The sequence below is a fragment of the Acipenser ruthenus genome, chromosome 4 (assembly GCF_902713425.1).
Source record: "Acipenser ruthenus chromosome 4, fAciRut3.2 maternal haplotype, whole genome shotgun sequence".
NCBI classification, from domain to species: Eukaryota; Metazoa; Chordata; class Actinopteri; order Acipenseriformes; family Acipenseridae; genus Acipenser; species Acipenser ruthenus.
In genome coordinates this window covers 43443343-43467494 of record NC_081192.1, presented here as the reverse complement: position 1 = coordinate 43467494, position 24152 = coordinate 43443343, and the positions used below count along the sequence as shown (strand labels likewise).

Below are 24152 nucleotides of genomic sequence, written 5' to 3'. Positions count from 1 at the left end.
AACTATATATTTCCATACCTAATGATAATGATACATGATTCTGTTTATTATTATTATTATTATTATTATTATTATTATTATTATTATTACTATTATTTATTATTATTATTTCACTACTATAGTTCTAGACTGTTAAACATATCAAAACGATTATATAATCATAATAATAATACTACTCATAATAATAATATATGCAAAAATGTTAAGAATAATTGTGTATTGAATACACATTGTGAAAAATCCCTTACAAGACTTATTGCTTTAAATTAGCTGGCTTTTTATTCCTAGTTAAATTGCCCAATATATATTACGTCTCTCATATAAAGATTCCTTAGATGTTTTGAGATCCCTCCGTCCTCCCACACAGCTCCAGTGATTTGTGAGTATACTCTGTCAAAGCCATTAGATTCCATTTCAGAAGAAACCCATCCACTCCTCCTCCTCTTCTTCCCAGACACTAGTAATGATATTAGGATGCCTTGTCCTCCTTCTTTATTACTTCTGAGAGTTGATGGTTGGCAGCGAGATGTGGCTAACCTCCTGACGACAGCATCTAACCCTGTGTGTGTGTGTGTGTGTGTGTGTGTGTGCGTGTGTGTGTGCGCGTGTGTGTGAGAGTGACTGTGTTTAATAGGCACAGAGAAATATGAGTAGTGTGTTTGAAAGCAGCCCTTGACGCTTCAGCAGGGGATGCCTGTGAAGCAGCCTTATTGCTTTTTTTTTTTTTTTTTTTTTTTTTTTTTTTTTTTGAAGAAATCCTGCTACAGTCAGGCGAATCTCCCAGGTTAAGTTCGAAGCATAATGACTGAACAAATAAATATCGACTGCTGCTCATTAAAGCATACTTTCTACCGGGATCTAGAGGAATATGGAACTTGATTGGCATCTAGGCGTTTGATGTTACCCATAAGATAGAAGGTTTTGGAGGACAGGTGGTGGTTCTGATGGTGGTGGAGGGGCCAGAAAGGAAAAGGAAAAAAAAGGAAAATGCAGTTTGAGACATTGCGTCAGTTCTGTAGCTCTGTTTTCTCTCATTTTAATGGGGCTTTCTCACCGCCTCAGAATATTTTGCAAACCGAGCTGCTGGAGCAGGCACTCAGCAACATCGGGTGAGTGATGCCTTTGAGAAAATGATGATGTGTGATTTCTGAAGGGTTTCCCCTTGGCAGATCAGTGCTGTATTCCTGATGAAGGGGGTCTTACGTCCTGATTGCCAGCCTTTGTGAAGTCTAATAACGGATTTGAAAATGTCCGTGGGTGGGGGTGGGGGGATTCAGAACGATATTAATGCTGAACATAATTAGACTGTTTTATTGGCAAGATGTATAGATGTGTGATTCAGTGCCTTGCTGCATGTGCAGTACGGTATCAGAAGATGTGTTACTTTGTAGCAGAACCCAAGCGTGTTGCAGTTAAAGGGGGATGGAATGCATTTTCAGTGTCTTGCTGAAAAATAATATTTTATTGCTGTTGTTTTTTTGGCATTGTGTGACGGAGCATTTGTATTCTGCCACTTATTAAAGTAGAATGTCTTCCCAACTTAGAAATTGTGAGTTTCTAGATTAAAAATAAAAATAAATGTGTAACTTCTTGATAATTTTGCTCAACAAAACAGCATTGGTCTGATTTGTACATATTTAGAACTTCAGTTTTTATAAAAAAAAAAAAAAAAAAAAAAAAAAAACTAGAAAAATAAACATGTTTAAACCAAGCTTTAAAATCAGAGCTATATAGAGTATATATATATATATACACACACACACACACACTGGGGGGGGGGGGGGGGTATTTGTGTGGGTGTATACACTGTGTGCTGTACATATCATTCTTTTTTTGCTTAATAAGCGTTTCATTACGAATTGCTCAAGCATGTTCAGTTCTAAATACCCCTTAAATTTCCCTGAAAAGTAAGGATTTCGTTAATCCTGTTTCTGCATGCAGGATATTTTATTAGGTTTATCAGAAGATGAAGATTTCCAACAACATGTATTTATTTATTTATTTATTTATTTAATTTCTCGCTCAATGCCTGTAAATTGATATTTAAAGGTTCCCAATCCCTTGGCCTCATGTTTGCTGGAGGAACTGCTCTGTGCTGAGAAGTCCAATGAGAACTGTTGTTAACTATGTTGGACCATGAACCATCTGAGGCAATAATTTTGATTTTGCAGTGTTAAAATGAGTCAAACTGCTGGCCTTTTGCAGCTGTTGTGTTAGGGTTATAAACTTAATGTTTATGTAGGAATTGTACAGAGAATAGACGCAGGTGTATCTCACTGTTTCTGCTGCAGAAGGGACTTTTCTAAACCGTATCCTTGACCTTCTTGTAATGAATTTTAATAGTTATTATGCCTAGTCCATTAGCTGTACCACAAAAGGTTTGCTCTCAGTACTTTTCCCGTGGTTTATTGCAACATTCAATAAGGAGCACGGCAAGGATTTTGTAATGTGCCTTGTCCTGAAATGCAGTTGACAAGTCATGTTAAGGTGTTTAATAGGTATTTGAGTCCCATATGCTTTATTTCTGCTTTAAGAGTGTAGCCTGGGGTTATCATGTGGTGTAACGGTTAAATGGGTTATCATGTGGTGCATGATATTAAAAAGTATGACCTTAAAAGGAACACTTGAGCCCAGATGTGTATCAATTTAGATGTTCTGTACTGCCAAATTGTTCAAGCAGAAAAATAGCAGATTGATTTACTTTGCCATTTGTCACTGCAGTTTTCTGAGACAGGTGGACAAAACAAGATATTTACAGCCACACCAGGTGTAAAAATGGCACATTATCCAAAACCAGCTATAAAAATGGTGAACTACAGCGTGGTACTCTCCGTGATAAAACGGTAGTCATGCAGTTTAGTTAACCTGTCCTGCATCTTCTGCACGCTAGAGGGAGTTATCAGTCACAAAATATGACAAATGCAATGCTTCACCAGCAGGTCACACACTGAAGCTCAGTCATTAATTACCAAAAGCTTACATTGAATTCAAGTCATTTTTATACTGTACTGTATGATTGCAGAAACAGCTTGAATATCCTGAAGCCTACAGTATATAAAGAAGTTAAGCAATGATTTTGCAGAAGAGGTGGATAAATGCAGCTTACTATAGCCCAAATTAAAATAGTTATGGTGATGAGGAGCGTCTGCCAAGAATTTTAACCTGAGCTGAACAACAATCGATTCAGATAAAATGTTGCCTCATAGTAAAAAAATGTGTTATTAATATGTGTATGCACACCAACAGTAAGCAGAGCAAATACATAAATATGCCGCTTCTCATCTGATGTTTCATTTTTCGTTTGTATATAGGCCTAGTTGTAAATACAATCATTTATTTTCCCTTAGCATGCAGCTCTGTGTACATTTAGACCGAGAAGTAATGAATGGGTTTCTTGGTAACAACGCATTTCCCAAGGGTGATAAAAGTCGACAACGTACAGTAAGAATTAAAATCCAAGACTACTTGTGAGTACATTAATTAATTATATAGAATGTATTATTTTTTTCTTTTTAATTTAGTAGTTGTCAATTATTTTTTATTATTTTCTCCCAATTTAGGATATTCAATTATTATTTAAGCTTGGCTCATTGCTACCACCTCTGCGCTGACTCGGGAGCGGCAAAGACGAACACACGCTGTCCTCCGAAGCGTGAGGTGTCAGCTGACCTCTTCTTTTCACACTGCATACTCACCATGCAGCCACCTCGGAGCTACAGCATCGGAGGATAGTGCAGCTCCGGGCAGCTTACAGGCAAGCCCGCAGGTGCCTGGCCAGACTACAGGGGTCGCTGAGGCGCGGCCAATTATGCGCCGCCCCCTGAGAACGCCCATCCACGGTCGGCAATCGAATAGCCTGGACTCCAACTGGCGCCGTCCAGGCTATAGGGCTTTACCGGATGCACCACTCAGGAGCCCTCATTTATTAGTTTAACATTTGTATGAAATTCGTTTTGCTGGTGACACAGAACTAGCATGGACCCATTAAAAAAGTATGAAATGTATTGCTCCTAGAAATTTTTTTGTAGCGTACTGAATCAGATGACACAAAAACTGCGGGTGTCCTCATCTAAATTGTTTCAGGAAATATGGAAAACATATTATTATTAAAAAGAGATCAATGGTAGTAATAGTATTTATTTTCTGTGCTAAAAAAGATGGATGGAAACCCTTTCACAAACATTTTCTCGAAACATTTGTAAAACATTTTATCTGCAAATATCAAAAGAAGCTAAATTGTTAGTGCTTATTTATCAGTAATAAGACTGTTACACAGAGTTGCCAAATGGCTCCAGAATTTACGGACACCAGCCAGGTCAGGTTTTTCAAGTCGCCTCTCTAACCGCAAATTAATTGATTTTATTGAACATGTAACGTGAGTGTAAATTGTGTGAGTTTCTATTAATGTAATATTTATTTCTGCTTTGCACAGTCCCACCTCAGTTAGACACATACAGCAAGTCAGCAAGCTGTACAGGTCTGACTGATGGAAACGATCCTCACAGGAAGTAATTCCCTCCCCCCAGACAGCTGTATGCTTTTAGTAATAGTTAGCAAAACAATTACATTCCTTTAGCAACATCTCCCGCAATTTACACTCACGTTACATGCTCAATAAAATCAATTAATTTGTGGTTAGAGAGGCGAGTTAAAAGACCTGACCTGGCTTAAAGTGTCCGTAAATTCTGGAGCCAGTTGGCAACCCTGCTGTTACATGACTGGGAATTTGATGTATCAGGAGTGGACCAACAATGTCAATTACGATGGAGCACAGGATAACAAGGAAAATAGAAAATATGGCTTAGGCTGTTATCACGGATTTCCAAATTTCTGTGAAATGTACCCTTTGTCGTGTTATTTATTTATTTATTTATTTATTTATTTATTTATCCAGGCCAACAATTGTTACAAAATATCACATTATAAAATATCACATTACAGAATATCACATTACACATAAGAGCAGTTATAAAGTACAATAAAATCAGTAGCAAAAATATCAAAAAAGCAAAAAAGTCCAGTAAGGCCTATGAGCACATAGTAAGGCCTACGATAAATGGATGACAGTGGTTTCAAATAAGAGCAATTACAAAAAACGTGAATACGGATACCTATAAGAGTAAAATCAGATACAAGATACAGGAAGTAGTTATAATTAAGAGTAGTAGTAGAATACAGCAAGGTAATATGTAGTTCCCTGGGAAAATTCCCATTTCTAAAAGAATGTAGTGTAAATATACATATTTTTTATAACTTTAATATAAATACAGCAAATGTTTGCCTTATTGATGCACAGAAAAGCGACTGCAAATTTTTGAACCTCACTCCCCTACTAAATCACCATGTTTTCTGCTTTAAAGTATGACACTAGATAGATGTGGATCTTCTTCCATTCCTTCTGTGTCTCCACTCCAAAGAATGCATTCCCCTCTCCCAGTGTGAATCGACTCATCAATAATAATAATAATAATAATAATAATAATAATAATAATAATAATAATAATAATAATAATAATTCAGTCTCTGTAGTCTATATTAAAAAGATCTATCATTTTAATACTTTTTTTTTTTTATCAAATCACAATGGTCACACAACAAGACAAACCTGCCGGGACAGGGCACTAGATCAATAAGAAACAAACTATACCACGATTTAAAAAGTATGAAAACTCATATACAGTGGAACGTCGCATATCTGACCGTCACATAACCGCCCTGATCAATTAACCGTCTCGCTAAACAAATAAATATTAAAAGTAGGCTACGAGAGTCATGGCATTGGCAGCAAATGCAGCTTCCGCGATGGAAACAGAAAGAAAGCATTATAGCCAGCTTTCATCTCTCTTCTGTGTGCTTCAAATAAAGCCTGCTCTTTCATTCCGTTCAATGATGCTTATCTTTATCTTTGTAAAAGGAATGTGCGATATGTCCTATGATACACGTAGGTCTCATTTTCTTTGGTTTCAAAAATAAGTATGTTATCAGCCATTGGTTGCAACCTGATCTCCCATCAAAAACGTTGTCATGGTAACGTTTCCACTAGGCCCTGAAACGTTACTGTACATAACGTATTGCAGCGGGTTTTTTTGTTGCAACCACAATGCTTTGCAGGTGAAACTGTGATGTTTTCAAAAGGCATATTCCAATTGTTGCATTTATGCTGATTATTTATTTGTGATTTAGAATGACCAATTTGTTTGCTTTTAAAGCAATTCAATTGTTACAAAAAATGACTATTCTATGTCCATTCGTTTTAATTTCGTACATGGTCTTGTTATACAAGTGCTAAAATACACTGCCTTTTTTATATATTTACACAAAACCTTGCTTAATATAATTTTAGGAGTGTCACCACTGCATCCAGAGCACGTCTGCTGATGAAAATAAAAATATGGCAAAAAACAAAACAGTATTCGGGTCAACAGAGACAGAGACAGTCAGCTCAGTGTTTCTGCTTAGTTTGAAATTTGAATGTGCCGACGTTGAAAAGGATTGTGGGAGACTCGATTCCACGATGCAATAAACATGAACATTTCATTGAGTAGAACAGAGTTACACAGTATTGTCAAGAGGAAGGTTTTGATAAAATGGCAAGAACAGTGGAATAGTGACGAAAAAGGGAGACATTGTTTTAGCATTCGTCCAGTGGTTGATAAGAAGGTACACAGTATGTATAAAAATAGGAGAGGAAATAATCTGGAATAGAATTAGAATAGGACATTGCGCCATTAATAAATTCCTTAATATCATAGGAAAGCATGACAGAACCCATGCAACGTTATTTTTGTAATTGTACAAAATATATTCCACAAAGAAGAAAGATGATGGGGAAATTGAGGCAATAAGGCTTGACAAGTATAGTTAGACTTTTTAAAACCTATAACCACAAAGCAAATATCACAAAACACAATACTTATGTTAATAAAGGATACAGGGAGATACAACTCCATTTAGAAATAAAATAAATATTTATGTTCTGTTATATGACCAGTAGCTGGTAGCAATGAGTCACATCAGTGATTCGAGCAGCCACCCTTTCATTAAAGAAGACGACGACTCGATCCACATATCCCGCAATCCTTTATAACACTGGCACATTCAAATTTCAAACTACGCAGAAACGCAGAGCACTTAGCTTAAATGTGTTTAAGCTACTGACTGTCTCTGTTGAACCGAATACTGTTTTTTTTTAGCCATATTTTTATTTTCATCAGCAGACGTGCTCTGGATGCAAGTACAGTGCTGACACTCCTAAAATTATATTAAGCGAGGTTTCGTGTGAATATATAAAGAATATATAAAGAAAAAATGCAGTGTATTTTAGCACTTGTATAACAAGACCATGTGCGGAATTAAAATGAATGGACATAGAATAGTGATTTTTGGTAACAATTGAATTGGTTTAATTGGTCGTTCTAAATCACAAATAAGTACATCGGTATAAATGCAACAATTGGAATATACGTTTTGAAAACATCACAATTACGTTTTTGCTGTGAGATCAGGTTGCAACCAATAGCTAATATAATGACCTGCTAAACCTGCTGGTCGGCTCAGTAGGTACCTATTGCCTCATTAAAATCGGGCTGATAAATACTGATAGCGTCCATTCAATGGTTGATAACATACCGATCGGGTGCAAATTGGCACTTTTGTGTTGTTCATTCAGAGGACAGAATGGGGTATTTCACAGTCACTCTATGACAATAAGGTCCTAATTTTTAAAAGAAAATATGTTTATCGTACTGAGACCATAGACATCGAAAATGGTATTGTGATTGAGAAATGTCACAATAAAAAAATAAAAAAAACAGCAGAAACAGTTTTACTACCTATCCACTTGAAATCACTCATAAAGTCAACACTGCCTCAGTTGACTGCTGTTTCTGCTGTGTCCTCGTGGTGACTATATAATACGAATATGTTATTGAGAAAGTTTTAGTACTGCTGCAATGTGAGGGGAACATTTCCCCGTCGTCGAAAAAGTGAGAGTGACAAGTCCCCTGTGTAAATTACGCATATGATTAGGCTTTACAGTAGATCCTTTCATATTCTTCCAGGTAAGATAAGATGCCATTAACTGATGGATCTGCGTGATTTGCACATGCTGAAAGGTACTTGCGGAAACTGATCAATGCATATTTTATTATGGGTTTAAAATTCAGCTCTTAGCAAGACAGAATGGATTCAGTTCCAGATAAAAAAAAGATGATGGACCCCTGGAACCAATTCAGACGGATATGACTGGCTCTACTGTAGTTTATTTATTTGTTTTGTCTTGTAGAAGTGCAGTACATTTATATTTCAATAGCCTCCAGTACCTTGCATTTAAAACAAATTCCCCGATCTGCCCAACAGGCAATGGACACATGAAAATGCGTGTCAGCTACAACCAGAATAATAAATAAAAAATAAATAAATACATTTTTTAAACATCACTGACCTACCATATTTTCATAGGACACAAGTTATGACGAATGTGCATAACTATAGACAGTATGACTTCGATTTTCCACACCCCGATTACATAGCAAGATCTGTGCCACTGCCATCTTAAAACTATATTATAAACTGTTGCGCTTTCAGTTATTGCTCGACTAAAGTGCATTATTAAGTTAGTTTTCATTTTTCCACCTTTCATGCATATATGTAAACTTATGGAAACTATAATAAGATCTAAAATGGAAAATTACCTATATGGTAACAATATCCTGGGAGGCAGTCAGCATAGTTTTAGGAAAGGGAGATCGTGTCTAACTAACCTGCTTGACTTTTCTGAGGATGCAACATTGACAATGGATACAACATGGTTTATTTAGATTTCCAGAAAGCTTTTGACAAAGTCCCGCATAAAAGATTAATTCTCAAACTGAACGCAGTAGGGATTCAAGGAAATGCATGGATTAGGGAGTGGTTAACATGTAGAAAACAGAAAGTACTGATTAGAGGAGAAGCCTCAAAATGGAGTGATGTAACCAGTGGTGTACCACAGGGATCAGTATTAGGTCCTCTGCTATTCCTAATCTATATTAATGACTTACAATCCGGTATAGTAAGCAAACTTGTTAAATTTGCAGACGACACACAAATAGGAGGAGTGGCAAACACTGTTGCAGCAGCAAAGGTCATTCAAAATGATCTAGACAGCATTCAGAACTGGGCAGACACATGGCAAGTGACATTTAATAGAGAAAAGTGTAAAGTATTGCATGCAGGCAATAAAAATGTGCATTATAAATATCATATGGGAGATACTGAAATTGAAGAAGGGAACTATGAAAAAGACCTAGGAGTTTGTGTTGACTCAGAAATGTCTTCATCTAGACAATGTGGGGAAGCTATAAAAAAGGCCAACAAGATGCTCGCATATATTGTGAGAAGTGTTGAATTTAAATCAAGGGAAGTAATGTTAAAACTCTACAATGCATTAGTAAGACCTCACCTAGAATATTGTGTTCAGTTCTGGTCACCTCGTTACAAAATGGATATTGCTGCTCTAGAAAGAGTGCAAAGAAGAGCAACCAGAATTATCCCAGGTTTAAAAGGCATGTCGTATGCAGACAGGCTAAAAGAATTGAATCTATTCAGTCTTGAACAAAGAAGACTATGTGGCGATCTGATTCAAACATTCAAAATCCTAAAAGGTATAGACAATGTCAACCCAGGGGACTTTTGTGACCTGAAAAAAGAAACAAGGACCAGGGGTCACAAATGGAGATTAGATAAAGGGGCATTCAAAACAGAAAATAGGAGGCACTTTTTTTACACAGAGAATTGTGAGGGTCTGGAACCAACTCCCCAGTAATGTTGTTGAAGCTGACACCCTGGGATCCTTCAAGAAGCTGCTTGATGAGATTCTGGGATCAAAAAGCTACTAACAACCAAACGAGCAAGATGGGCTGAATGGCCTCCTCTCGTTTGTAAACTTTCTTATGTTCTTATATCAACCGTAAGTCATGTCCCTTTATAAATACTGTAGCTCTGCCAGAATGTTATTTATTTGATACTAGGTTCTCTGGGTGCATGTCAACTGGGGCACCATGTGGCTTTAGCAAGACCCCCTGGGATAAGCTTAGAGGAACAGTTCTTAAAACAGCTGTTAGATGAAAAAGTTAATTACTCGATGCATCTAGTTTAAATCTTACCTGCAGTCGGGTTCAGATTTATTATTATTATTTATTTCTTAACAGACGCCCTTATCCAGGGTGACTTACAACTGTTACAAGATATCACATTATTTTTACATACAATTACCCATTTATACAGTTGGGTTTTTACTGGAGCAATCTAGGTAAAGTACCTTGCTCAAGGGTACAGCAGCATTGTCCCCCACCTGGGATTGAATCTACGACTCTCCGGTCAAGAGTCCAGAGCCCTAACCACTACTCCACACTGCTGCCCAGTGTTGTTCCACGGAGCTGGGTTTGGGGAGGGAGGCCCAAACTTGCATTTCTTCACTGTGTCCCTGCAAGTGTTATCTCAGTTATTATTTCCCAGCATGAAGCATTTTGTATCAGCCCTTTGCTTAACTGTGTTAGTACATTACTGACCTCTGCTTTTAAATACAGCTGAATGTATTATATATGTGTACATGAACTCTTCTAATTGGAGGGCATTGTGTATTTTTTATTGCAATTTTTCTCCTTGATCCAGGCTAAACTCTGGAAAAGCCAGGGACTCCTTCTATTCTGTTTAGTTCTATTTAGACATTTTGAGAGCAGTCTAATCCACAGTTGCTGTGTTGCATAAAATGTGCTTGTTAGGCACATTCGAAAGCCCTGTACGTGCTGTTTGTAGGAAAGAAGTTGCTTTTTTTCTGTTTGTACATTGCCAGGGAAAAATATAATCTGAAATTTCAGGTGAGGAATGTTCTGGTATTAATTTAGGAAGCTTTTTCTTGGAAACCAAAAGAATGTGTGGCAGATAGATGTTACAGGAAGCACTTTTATTTTCAATGCGGTTAGTGAAGTGATGGGTACAGTCTGGTGGCTCAGTGAATGTGCAGCTACTGATAACATTGATATCATTTCAGATGGGTAGTTTTACACAGGTAGTAAGAAAACCTACACTATACCACTTTAACTTGACCACATTTTCATATTTTAAGACTTAAACATTTTTGAAGATGTCTCTTGTCATATGAATGGTACAGAATGTTGTTTATCAGGCCAAAATGGACTAGAAACCTCCTTTTGGTTGTACCACTTTTTATCAAGCACTTCATAAAAAATAAATGAAGTGCCTAACAACATAGTTTATTGTGGAAAGAGCACATACGATTTCGGCATACTTAACGTTGTTGTAAACATTGGCACGCTGCCCCCTGGTGGATATAAGAAATACCATTTTTTTTTCTATGTAATATTTCTTTCTGGTGTATTTTGTTATATTTAGAGCAGTGGGGGGCAAAGTACGGGTCCGGCCCGCAGGGCACTTCAATCCGGCCCGCGAGCCATTTTTAAAACTAATTAAATGTCATTATATTTGAGTTGCGATTTTTGGCCTAAAAATTACTTATTCCATGCTATACAAACAAACTCCAATAGATGGCGCTGTAGCCTAGCAGCTGCTGGTATTAGGTCTACATTCAGTCAATTTGAATGCGCTCACGGTCACCTCCATGCTTGACGACGTTAACGTGAAAAATGAGTGCGGCGAAAAAGAGAAAAGTGGACTCTGAATGTCGTGTGTTCAAGGAAGAATGGACACCAAAATACTTTTTCACTAATGTTGGACAGAAGGCGGTATTTCTGATATGCCAAGAAAGTATTGCAGTTTTTAAGGAATACAATCTCAGTCGTCATTTTTCAAGCAAGCATGCTAACTACGCTAGCAATCTGTCCTCTCAGGAAAAGGCAAGCAAGGCCTCTAAACTTGCCACGAACTTAAAAGCCCAACAAAATATTTTTACTAAACAGACCTCTACTCAAGAATCGGTAACTAAGGCAAGCTACATAGTGGCACATAAAATTGCAAAGCATAGCAAGCCTTTTGCTGAAGGGGAGTTTGTGAAAGACTGTATGGTGGAGACTGCTAGCATACTTTGTCCTGATAGTAAAAGCCAATTCGAGAAAATTAGCTTATCACGCCGAACCATCACCAGGCGTGTGGAAGTAATAGGAGATGAGCTAACCTCCGAGCTGAAAAAGAAAGCAGATGGCTTCAATCTTTTTTCTATCGCACTGGATGAGAGTACTGACATCAAAGACACCGCTCAACTTTTAATTTTTGTCAGAGGAATTAATGATAACTTTGAAATAACAGAGGAACTTCTTGCAATGGAATTGATGATGGGGACAACAAGGGGCTCTGGCTTATATGACAGTGTGTCTGCCTGCTTGGAAAAAATGAATCTACCGTGGCGTAAACTGACAAACGTCACAACAGATGGATCCCCAAATCTAACCGGTAAGAACATTGGCCTACTAAAAAGATTACAAGACAAAGTAAAAGAAGAAAGCCCAAACTCGGAGGAATTGATATTTCTTCACTGTATTATTTATCAGGAAGCCCTGTGTAAAAGTGTGTTGAAGCTCGAACATGTTGTCAAAGGGGTCGTGAAACTTGTAAACTTTATACGGGCAAGGGGGCTTAACCATCGTCAGTTCATTCAGCTGCTCAATGACTCAGAGGCAGAGCACCAGGACTTGTTATATCATTCAAATGTGCGCTGGCTAAGCCTGGGGAAAGTCTTTCGCCGTGTGTGGGAGCTGAGAGGGGAGATTGGTATGTTCCTGGATACGGTTGGTAAAGCTGACAACTTCCCCGAGTTACAAGACACAGACTGGCTGGCCGACTTTGCTTTCGATGTGGACATACTGGGGCATCTGAACGATCTAAACATGAAGCTCCAGGGAAAGGGTGTTTTTGTGCATGAACTGTATTCCAACGTGAAAGCGTTCAAGGCCAAACTTCTGTTGTTCTCCAGACAAATGAGCAGCAGGTCTCTCGCTGGCAGCACTGAACGCGCCCCCATCATACAGTAGCATACATCATACAGTGACATACAGTAGCACTTTGATCGACCTGCATGCCGAGTTCTCCCGGCTCTTCTCAGACTTTAGCAAGATTGCGACTGAGCTGGAGCTTGTATCATGCCCCCTATCTTTCGACAGTGAGAAAGCACCACCAGACACACAACTGGAGCTCATCGACATCCAGTGTGACAGTGCTTTGAAGGAGAAGTACAAAACAGCTACAATAGACCAGTTTTATGGCTCACTGAATGAAACAAAGTTTCCAAACATGAAAAAGCACGCCCAGAGGATGCTGGTTTTATTCGGGTCCACATATGTGTGTGAACAAACGTTCTCAGTCATGAACTACAACAAATCCCATCACAGGTCAAATTTAACAAATGACCACTTGTCAGCTGTTCTGAGGATCTCTACCTCAAAAATGACACCAGACTTTGATGCCCTTGCCAAGAGAGGTGACCAGACCCATTGCTCACATTAAGACCCAAATCACCAAGACGGGTAGGCAAGGCTTATGCTTTCTTTCTGTTTTCAACAGTCTTAGGCTTTTTTTATGGTGATGGTTATTGCATTGAGAACGATCCAGCAATGCACTTGGATACAGGCCTTTTGTCCCCATTCATCTGACAATGAACACTTATTACAATGGCTCAGATTCTGGTACTTTATGTGGGCTGAGATGATTTGAGAACTGTAAATATGGCTCACAATGGAGGTGAAATGAGATTGTTCCTTAATATGCTGTCATAAACAGGCCGTTCAATATGAACCAAATGATATGCTTTTTGCTCTATTTGTGTCACTCAGATTGTACTTTTAGAATGGAGGTGGTTTTTACAGTGCTGTATATCAGACATCTGCTGTCATATACAGTATGTCATATATGCCTATTTTTATGTCTCCAGTCATATAAACATACTTTTTTTTAAAGTTTGCACTTTTTGTGGCTGTGACTTTGATTGTACTTTACGAGGGTAGAGATGGTACAGTGACAGAATTGTTCTGCAAGCATATGTACACCTACAGTACACTAGTAGTTGTGTGTCAACGTGAAAAAGAACAAAGGCTTCACATGTTTTGTCACGCATATAGTATGTGGCCCTTCACTTGGTTTCAAAAGCTCAATGTGGCCCTTGATCCAAAAAGTTTGCCCCCCCACTGATTTAGAGTGTTGAAGGAGGGACAGGGTAACAACTACACTCTGGTGTACCAGCTGTACATCTAGCTAAATGAGGGAGTTTAAAAAAGTCACATTAATGTAATCAGTGAAACAGAAAATAATAGTGATGATAAATGTAATATTTCATACCCATACCAATTTCAGATTTCTATTGTTGTTTTGATCTGGACTCCAATTTAATTGAGAACGAGTTTAGTTAAGAAATTCCAGTGAATGATCTGCCTGCGTCTGACTTATCTAAAAAGACGGTTGCGAAGAGGCAATCAACAGGATTAAAAATTAATCTGTGTCAAAGCATAGTCTTAAAATAAAAGATCTGCCAAGTAAAATAACCCCTGAATTAATAGATTTCATATAACATATGTATACATTTTATTGCTATTTATTTAAAAAATATACTTGTGGTATAAACAGAATACTGAATGATCGTTCCTGGTATACATTTTTAATATATAAACCTACATTTTTTAACATAAACCTGTCAGGACTCGTGATTTACTGGGACATCCTCCTGTGTTGACTAAAACCGTATACCATAAATGATCATTCAGTATCCTCTATGGTTAATATTGTATGCTATAACATATCGAAAACAAAAAAAAAACAAAGCAATTGCTTTCCTGTTTTAGAAATGTTGTGTTCTGTCTTCCATGTAAAATCTCTTTGAAGCCTAAAAAGTACAGTACACGGTCTTCTTTATCTTTAGCATGAATGTTTGAGATCATAAGCATATTTATGATGTATTTATTGAAGAAGCAGTATAACTCAAGAATTGTGTAAAGCACATTTACATTTTGTTTGGTAAAACACATAAGACATACCGGCAGATAAAAATACTGTCACCCTTTAACTGCATGCTATTTAAATCATTAGAATACACCCCCTGTGTGTATTACCAATCCCTAAAAAGCGTTGGTCTGATAGCTACATGTATCACAAAATCAGAAACCTGCTTTACAAGCACAAGTACAGATGAATGAGAATCACAGAAACAAATACAATTCCTGTTGGATGATTGTGGCAGGATGGCTGCAGTGGTGACGTCAGAAGACCCGGAAGAAGACAAAAACAAACAAACAGCAGCTGTGGGAAAAACCGAGACACGAACGTGCTCGGTTTCTTTATTAAATAATAATTCAAATAAAAGAGTTGAACAAAACACACACAAAACAAACGTGCACAAGGGCCAAACAAAACAGTAAACAAACACAAACGGGATGAAACGGACAAACAAGTGCCGTGCTGGTTCTCCAGCACGTAGTAGCAATTGTTATTTAGTACACGCTCCTTTCTCTCTCACCCGTTCTCCACTCTCGAACACACCCAACCCCGAGTGGGTGAAAACATGCTGCTTTTATGCAGTTGTACCGAGACTCGATTGCTAATCAATCATTCAATTGGAATCTCGGTACAACTGCACATGAATTAATTAAGTGCAATCCCGTGACACACAGTATACACATTTTATCTGCATGTGAAGTGATGTGCAATCCTCGTGCCTAAATACAAATCTACATTTGAAATCACTCGTGTTACACAAACCCATTTATATCTCGTGTACCAATGACTATACACCAACATTTAACACACTACATGCAACATATAAACAAACAATACGCACAAGGCGGGGTCACACTGCCACATATCTCCCCCCTTGTGCGCAGCACACATGGCCTTAAAAGGCCACCTCCCCCCTTAGTCCCAAAGTCCCGGTCATTGTCCCGGCCCAGGAACAGGGGCACCAATATGTCCACGGGGCAGCCATGGTGGGAGGTCCTCCTCCCAACCCTGTTTTGCAGCCAGCAGCTCCCTCTTCTGGGGCTCTGGCCACAGATGTTCTGGCAGCGAAAGTGCGACGGGGGAAGGTGGTCTCTGGACCTCTCCTCCCTTCTTCGTAGCCAGCAGCTCCCCTTGGTGGGGCTCCGGCCACCCTAACTCCAGCAGCGAAATTGCTGCGGGGGGAGCTGGTCTCCTGACCTCCCCCCCTTCTTCATGGCCGGCAGCTCCCCTTCATGGGGCTCCAGCCACAGTATTTCCTGCCACATGGCAGGACTGGTAGCGATCCCAGGCAAAGCAGGACTCTCGGGAGGCGACGGCAGCAGCAGCGGACCCTCGGGAGGCGACGGCAGCAGCAGCAGCAGCGGACCCTCGGGAGGCGACGGCAGCAGCAACAGCGGACCCTCGGGAGGCGACTGCGGACCCTCGGGAGGCGACGGCAGCGACTGCGGACCCTCGGGAGGCAGCGGCAGCGGACCCTCGGGAGGCGAAGGCAGCGGACCCTCGGGAGGCGACGGCAGCGGCAGCGGACCCTCGGGAGGCGACGGCAGCGGCAGCGGACCCTCCGGAGGCGACGGCAGCGGACCCTCCAGAGGCGAACTCGGGAGGGGAGCCCCTGGCCTTGGAGGCAGCAGTGGGAGCTCCACTTCTCCCTCGTACCCTGTAACTGGTGGCTCTCCAGGCGATGCGGAGCAACAGGCAGCCCCAGGCGATGCGGAGCAACAGGCAGCCCCAGGCGATGCATGGCAGGCATCCTTGGGCGGTGTGAGGCAGGCATCCTTGGGCGGTGCGAGGCAGGGCAGGAGCCATCGTTCCCATGACGGTGGAGATGGAACCAGCAGGTATTCACCCTCTGCTGGTGGAGGTGGAGATGGAACCAGCAGGTATTCACCCTCTGCTGGTGGAAGTAGGAGGGGCAAGCAGTCCTCCCATTGTGGCTGAGGCGGAACCAGCAGGCATTCACCCTCTGCTGGTGGAGCTGGGAGCGGCAAGCTGTTCTTCCACGGTGGTGGAGACAGAGCCAGCTCCTGCTGCTCTGCTCCTAGCGGTGGAGATGTTGGAGACAGAGGCAGCTCCTGCTGCTCTGCTCCTTGCTGTGGAGACAGAGGCAGCTCCTGATGCTCTGCTCCTGGTGGTGGAGACAGAGACAGCTCCTGCTGCTCTGCTCCTGGAGGTGGTGGAGACAGAGGCAGCTCCTGCTGTTCTGCTCCTAGCAGTGGTGGAGACAGAGGCAGCTCCTGCTGCTCTACTCCTAGCGGTAGAGATGTTGGAGATAGAGGCAGCTCCTGCTGCTCTGCTCCTGGCTGTGGAGACAGAGGCAGCTCCTGCTGCTCTGCTCCTAGCGGTGGAGATGTTGGAGACAGAGGCAGCTCCTGCTGCTCTGCTTCTGGTGGTGGAGGTGGCGGAGGCAGAGGCAACTCCCGCTGCTCTGCTCCTGGTGATGGAGGTGACGGAGGCAGAGGCAGCTCCCGCTGCTCTGCTCCTGGTGGTGGAAGCGATGGAGGTGGCGGAGACAGAGGCAGCTACTGCTGCTCTGCTGCTGGAGGCCTAGGTTCTGGACCTATGGGCTCCCCCCTTCTGGGCTCTGGATGCACGGGCTCCCCCGTTCTGGGCGCTGGATGCACAGGCTCCCCCCTTCTGGGCGCTGGATGCACAGGCTCCCCCCTTCTGGGTGCTGGATGCACGGGCTCCCCCCTTCTGGGCTGAGGACGTTCAGGCGCCTCCCACTCAGGCGTAGGACGTTCAGGCTCCTCCCACTCAGGCGTAGGATGTTTGGGCTCCTCGTGGTACTGGGAGGGGCAGATAGCCACGGTGTGGCCATACTCTCCACAGCTGGGGCACAATTCCGCCGCAAGGCGCATTGCAACTGTCTCCCAGCCATCGTCCCAGACCTTCCCTTTCCCCTCTCCCGCTGGCTCTGAATACCTCGGCGGGGCTTCTTCCTCGGGAGACGGCAGCGATGGCTCCTCCTCTTTGGGCGCTGGAGACTGCAGCGGTGCTTCTCCCTTTTTCCTTGGAGATGGCTGGACCCCTTCCCATGTCGGCAGCCAGGTAATTGAGCACCATGGCTGCGATGTCTGGGAGGGACGCTGGGTGGTGTTGCTGTTCCCAGGTCTCCCAGCGCTCCCCATCTCGGGCCCACAGGAGATTGATCACTGCAGGGAGGGCTTCCTTGCACTCGTCCTCTTTGGAGGATGCAGGTCCTCCCTCACCCTTGCTGGATGCTCTGGCTCCTCCTTCTCCTGCCATGGAGGGGGTTGGTCGGGTGCTATGTGCCCAACCTCGCCAATAGCGAAGCACCACTCCTCACCCTTCAAGCAGGTGAGGCAGATGTCCAGCGTGGTCGAGATGCAGTGGGACCTGCGACCGGCCCCACGATGCTGTTGTTGTTGCTGCTGCTTCCTCCGCCCGCTGCTTCTTCCTTATTTTATTTTTTTCCCAAAAAAACCCAAAATTATTTTCTTTTATTTCCTTTTTTTTCCTTCCTTCCCTTTTTCTTCACAAAAACAACTCTCCGGTCTGACTCCTGGAGGCGCTGTAATCCCACTTCTGGACACCAACTGTGGCAGGATGGCTGCAGTGGTGACGTCAGAACCGGAAGAAGACACAAACAAACAGCAGCTGTGGGAAAGACCGAGACGCGAACGTGCTCGGTTTCTTTATTAAATAATAATTCAAATAAAAGAGTGAACAAAACACACACAAAACAAACGGGCACAAGGGCCAAACAAAACAGTAAACAAACACAAACGGGACGAAACGGACAAACAACTACCGTGCTGGTTCTCCAGCATGTAGTAGCAATTGTTATTTAGTACACGCTCCTTTCTCTCTAATCCGTTCTCCACTCTCGAACACACCCAACCCCGAGTGGGTGAAAACATGCTGCTTTTATGCAGTTGTACCGAGACTCGATTGCTAATCAATCATTTAATTAGAATCTCGGTACAACTGCACATGAATTAATTAAGTGCAATCCCATGACACACAGTATACACATTTTATCTGCACGTGAAGTGATGTGCAATCCTCGTGCCTAAATACAAATCTACATTTGAAATCACTCGTGTTACACAGACCCATTTCTATCCCATGTACCAATGACTATACACCAACATTTAACACACTACATGCAACATATAAACAAACAATACGCACAAGGCGGGGTCACACTGCCATAATGATCAAGAAATAAAACTAAAGACATTTATTATGGGAAAACAGGTACTGCATGTGGGGTTGATTTAAATGTAGTTCAATTTTCCAAGTTCAGTATTTATTAATTAAACCACATTCTGAAAGGGGGACGCACATGTTGTCCAGTTTATTCTTAGAGATTACATTAGGAATATCTAAGGATACACACTCTGTTGAAATTATTTATGTAAAGGTGGCTTTGAAAAATAGGTCATGCCAGTGTGTAAGGGGCTTATCATAACTTATATGACTTCACTGACTCCCGACCCCCCCCCCCCCCCCCCGTCCCGTCCCGTCCTAACCACTGTCCCATCATCACCGCAATATGCATGTCAAATCCCCACTCCCAAAACCAGTTTATTAGCTGGTGTTCCAGATTGGAGAGAAGGACAGGGACATGAACTCTAGCAATTAGAATAAAAGGAGAGCACATATTTGAAATATTACAGGGCTTGTCTGTTCAGTGGCATCTGGACTTTTCGTGGTCACAAAGTGAAACTAATTTCATCAAAGGATAACAGTGCATTTAACAAATCCCTTGTTAAATAGGAGAAAGCAAGACTCCACCCATCACATTTCCACCTCCCGCTGCACTGGCTATCAAACCACACTGGATTAGATCTTTTTATAGCAATTGCAACTGCTTAATGTGTAGCCGAAATTCAGTCTCCTTAGGGTTGTTAAAACTGTAAAATAAGACAATAATGTAGTACTGATACCAGAAATGTACTGGTGTATGAATTTGTACAACAGTGTCAATAGTGCTCTATAAGAAATAAATTATGCAGCAAAACCAACTCTGCTGAACAAGCATGGTGACCAGGATCATGACGGTAGAACCATGGCAGTGGCATTTACCCAGCAGGCCTAATCAAACAGCTGCTTCGCTTGGGCTGTTTGTATTACATCCTGAGGCAGCCTTGAAACTCGTGGGGTGCTATAACTCTTCCTTAGAGAACTTTGATCTGAAAATGATGAATGACTTCACACGTGTGCCATGTGCAAGATGTGTGGAGCATCCGTCTCAAGTTGTGCTGAAATGCAAATGACTGTAATTCTGACTCAGTGCAATGTGTCACGGCTTCATATTCGATTAAGTTCTACTGCCAGGATTGGAGGTTAAACCTGAATCACTTTGATTTTACAATTGGGATCACACTCTCATTTCCCAGTCTAAAGATTGCAATGATTAAGCTAAAATATCACTTTTTTTAGCTTTCAATGGGACAAATATTTTAAAGGAAATGTTCTGTGATGAGTCCGTTTCCCGATTTTGTTTTATTTACGACTGTTTTTGTAGCAAATATACAATTAACTGTGTTGCAAATTAACTGTAGTGTGTGAGTTTTTGCATATTTATACAGACACAGCTGAAAGCTTTTCTGACAGATGCAAAGTAAATATGGATAAGCATCAACAACCGTGTCTTGCTTTACTGACATTTCTAGAGACTTACATCATTAATGAAATGAAATTAAACATTAATGCATTCAGCATGTTTACTGGTTCATTAGGTTTTCAGATATCAGTTGATTGTGACTCCAGGGAGCATGTACTGTACAGACATTCTTTGATATCTTTCTGATTGGGACCAAAGAGTCGCAGAAATGTGTGCAACATTCTCAGAACAGATCATGAGATTTTCAGATAATCTGAAGCACAACTGCCCTGTGACATGCTAGTGTAGTAAATATGTGCTCCATGGGCCACTGTCCTGATTATTAAAAACAAATATATGAGTGAACTCTCATATAGATGACACAGCCACAAATAATTACAGTACTACATACAATTCTTAAAGAAAAGGTGTACATATCATAAAGTCTACCAAATAATCAACAATCTTGTATTATCCATACTTTAAGGGATGCATTTTTTTTTTTTTAATTATGAAGATAATTTTAATGCATATCTTTTATAAGAGTTCTGGCCTAGACAGTATACTGTATGCTTTTTTGTTTTACCCACACATTCTCATTTTACAAACATAGGAATACATTGTATTGTAATATCAAAACAAGTTAAAATATCAGGTTAAACAGTATTTTGAATTTCATATACTGTAGACTTGTATTTATTTATCATTATTATATCAAAAGTCATTTTGTTTCTAATTAGCAAATTATGGCAAGTTGTTTTCGGATGCTTTTGATGTGGTAGTATTCCCTATATGTTGTGTATGAATCACAGACAATTTGTCTGACGCAATGTGGATATTTTAGGATCAAGGGCTGTACGACTACTTGATTATGAACCAAACACTGAGACACTGTGGGACAGAATTAAACCTTTTATCCATTTCCCATCTGCACATTGGGAGAGAAAAGAGTTATCACAAATATCCTAGAATGGTTCACGTGAATATACTAAGACCTCACCTTAACATCATTTAAATCAAATAAACTACAAAATGATATCGCAAAAGTCTACCGGAAGCCATAATAGTAGTACAGTATTTCATGGTAGATTTTGAAAATGTCACATATTTTAATTATAGTCTTATTATAGTTTTTCGTTAAGTATGGGAAAACTACAAAGCAGTATGCAATTCAATATGTTAATGTGACATTATTCAGCAGGTTTCATTTGACTTTATGAAGCAAAATTAGTTAATGGCAACCTTAGTTTTTTGTAAGTTTTACCTTAGAATTGTAATTGGATTAGCAGATCTAAGTGGAATAAAATTGTAGGCATTACAAAAATCATATTCCATTAATAAATCATTAAAATTGTATTATTAAAAATAAACATTGCATTCCAGTTTACTGGAATGTATAAATGCATGATATTATAAATCCCTGACTAATGATGAAAACATTGTCGTTAATTATTTCAAGAGATTGCTGTCAGAAGTAACATTTAAGTTGGTCTCCCACGAGATGTTGCAATCTGGGACTTGTTTTGGTGATATTATTGCAGTTTCTACCCCTTACACATTAAATCAGGATTCTGTTTTAAAGTACATTCTATTACTAGTGGGATAGGAATATTCCATGGTTTCTAAATGTCTTTGTGCACGATCTGTGCTTTATGTTTGGTTATGGAAAAAATGATTCAGGAAGGTATTTTTTAGCTATTGAATATAACCTAATAAAGACTTAACTTGTATTTTCTCCTGAGAGACACATGTATATATTTGGCATATTACGGGCAGCAGTGTGGAGTAGTGGTTAGGGCTCTGGACTCTTGACTGGAGGGTCGTGGGTTCAATCCCGGGTGGGGGACACTGCTGCTGTACCCTTGAGCAAGGTACTTTACCTAGATTGCTCCAGTAAAAACCCAAATGGGTAATTGTATGTAAAAATAATGTGATATCTTATAAGTCGCCCTGGATAAGGGCATCTGCTAAGCAAAAAATTAATTAAATATTTTGGTAAGAGAAAGTATTTTTTATATCTTTCCTTATGAAACTGATGGATGTTTAAAATAGATCTTTGTAATAGTTATCCCAGGATGGGTAGAATGCTGTGGGCACTGTGCAATGCTCACCGGTGTGGAACAAAGCTAACTTTTAATTGACATTTCAGAATAGTCTAAAAACTGAATCAGCAAGACTTTTAGGCCTGTTATAATTGTGTGATTTGGTTTTAATGTATTTTGTGTAAACAATATCCGGGTTCTCCCCAGGCCTTTTCAGCCCTGCGAAGTGGCTGTCACCGCCCAGCTGAAAAAACCTGATCCGCCCTGTCTTGCAGATGCTACTGTGCCTTTAACAATAAGAATTGATTGCGCTTCTAGCAGAACTTGCGCGTTTGCTGGGTGAAAAAAATAATAATCTTGGAACCACGTGACAGCTGTGTTACGTCTTGACACAACATTTAACCAGAGAGTTGAAGGGGCGGGTTTTGTGTGTAAAGCACCTCGAGAGGCTAAAACGTTAAAATGACTGCTAAAAAAAAAAAAAAAGCTGATTATTTTCAATGCAAAAATAGTGACAATGTACGCAGGGTTTTCAAAATAAGACGACGATCGGCACAATCCACTGCCTAATATTATATTTGCACCGGCTACTTTATTAAAAATATTAAGATTATTTTCAGGAATTATCATTGTCCTTTTTTTTGTCATATTATCGTAAAAATATGTACCCAGGTGCTTGTGAGAGATATTGGGTGTTCATGTATAGAGGCTGAACACTTGTCAGCCGACATACAAATGCTTAAGTGCAGAGCTGCTGGATTATTACACTCCGGTTTCGTGCAACAGTGATGGTGACCAAACATGAGTGAGTACTGTTGTGGAAAAAAAATGGTTAAAATGAAAAATTGCATTCAAAAAATGTAGAACAGCAAAAAACAAAAATAGACGTGCATTAACAAAATGCCCTGAAGACTTAACATAAAGAAAACAATTTAAATGAAGCAATAATTACCGTTTTTTGGGTTTTTTTTTTTGGTGAACTCCGATAAACCTACTTGATCTTTCCCCAGTTAAATCGTAGAGTGTCTAAATAAGCACGGTAATTTACTACAAACAAAAACCTAATAAAAAATGTGGAACATAAAACAGAGCAACCAGATATAGTCAATGAAAGACAACATATTATTCAAATTCTTTGTCGTATTATATATTTAAGGTAAGGCAAGTTTATTTTTCTGTTAAAAGTGCTCCCGGCTATAATGTTCTGCCGCCCAGCTGTACAGAATTCCTGGGGAGAACCCTGAATATGTGTCTCTATTTTGTTTGTTTTTCTCACATTTTAGGTAGTTATATATATTTCTGCTACTGCTATTTATATACACAGTTGTAGTCAAAAGTTTACATACCCCAATGGAAATTTATAATTTCTAGATTTGATTTTTTTTTTAAACAAATAATTATAGGAAAAATCATTTGTAGCAAAAGTTTTGCTTTTGTGGATGAGCAAAAAAAAAAAAAAAATTAAAAAAAATACAAGAAATAAATGTCTATAATTATTTATTTCAGCAATTTTTTTTGCAAAACTCCAAACATGCCAATTCAAAAGTATTCATACCCTGACATGGAAAATTAAACTAATAGCTAGTTGAGGCACCTTTAGC

At 40.1% G+C, this 24152-nt stretch overlaps 1 protein-coding gene across 34 annotated transcripts in view; it reads left to right on the top strand.

Annotated features, from left to right (window-relative positions):
• The window catches only part of rims2a (regulating synaptic membrane exocytosis 2a), a 281737-nt gene that overhangs the window by 83025 nt on the left and 174560 nt on the right, over positions 1-24152 (top strand). For 4 of the 34 annotated variants that reach the window (XM_033999300.2, XM_059022420.1, XM_059022413.1 and 1 more), the window contains exon 1: positions 773-1109. The exons of 27 other annotated variants lie outside the window; for them this stretch is intronic. In XM_033999300.2, the coding sequence (XP_033855191.1) occupies positions 988-1109 (122 nt within the window). In that variant the 5' untranslated portion in view covers positions 773-987. Of the gene's footprint in view, positions 1-771; positions 1110-24152 lie in introns of those variants that run through there. 3 more of the 34 variants (XM_033999299.2, XM_059022421.1, XM_033999301.2) reach the window with 2 other exon arrangements.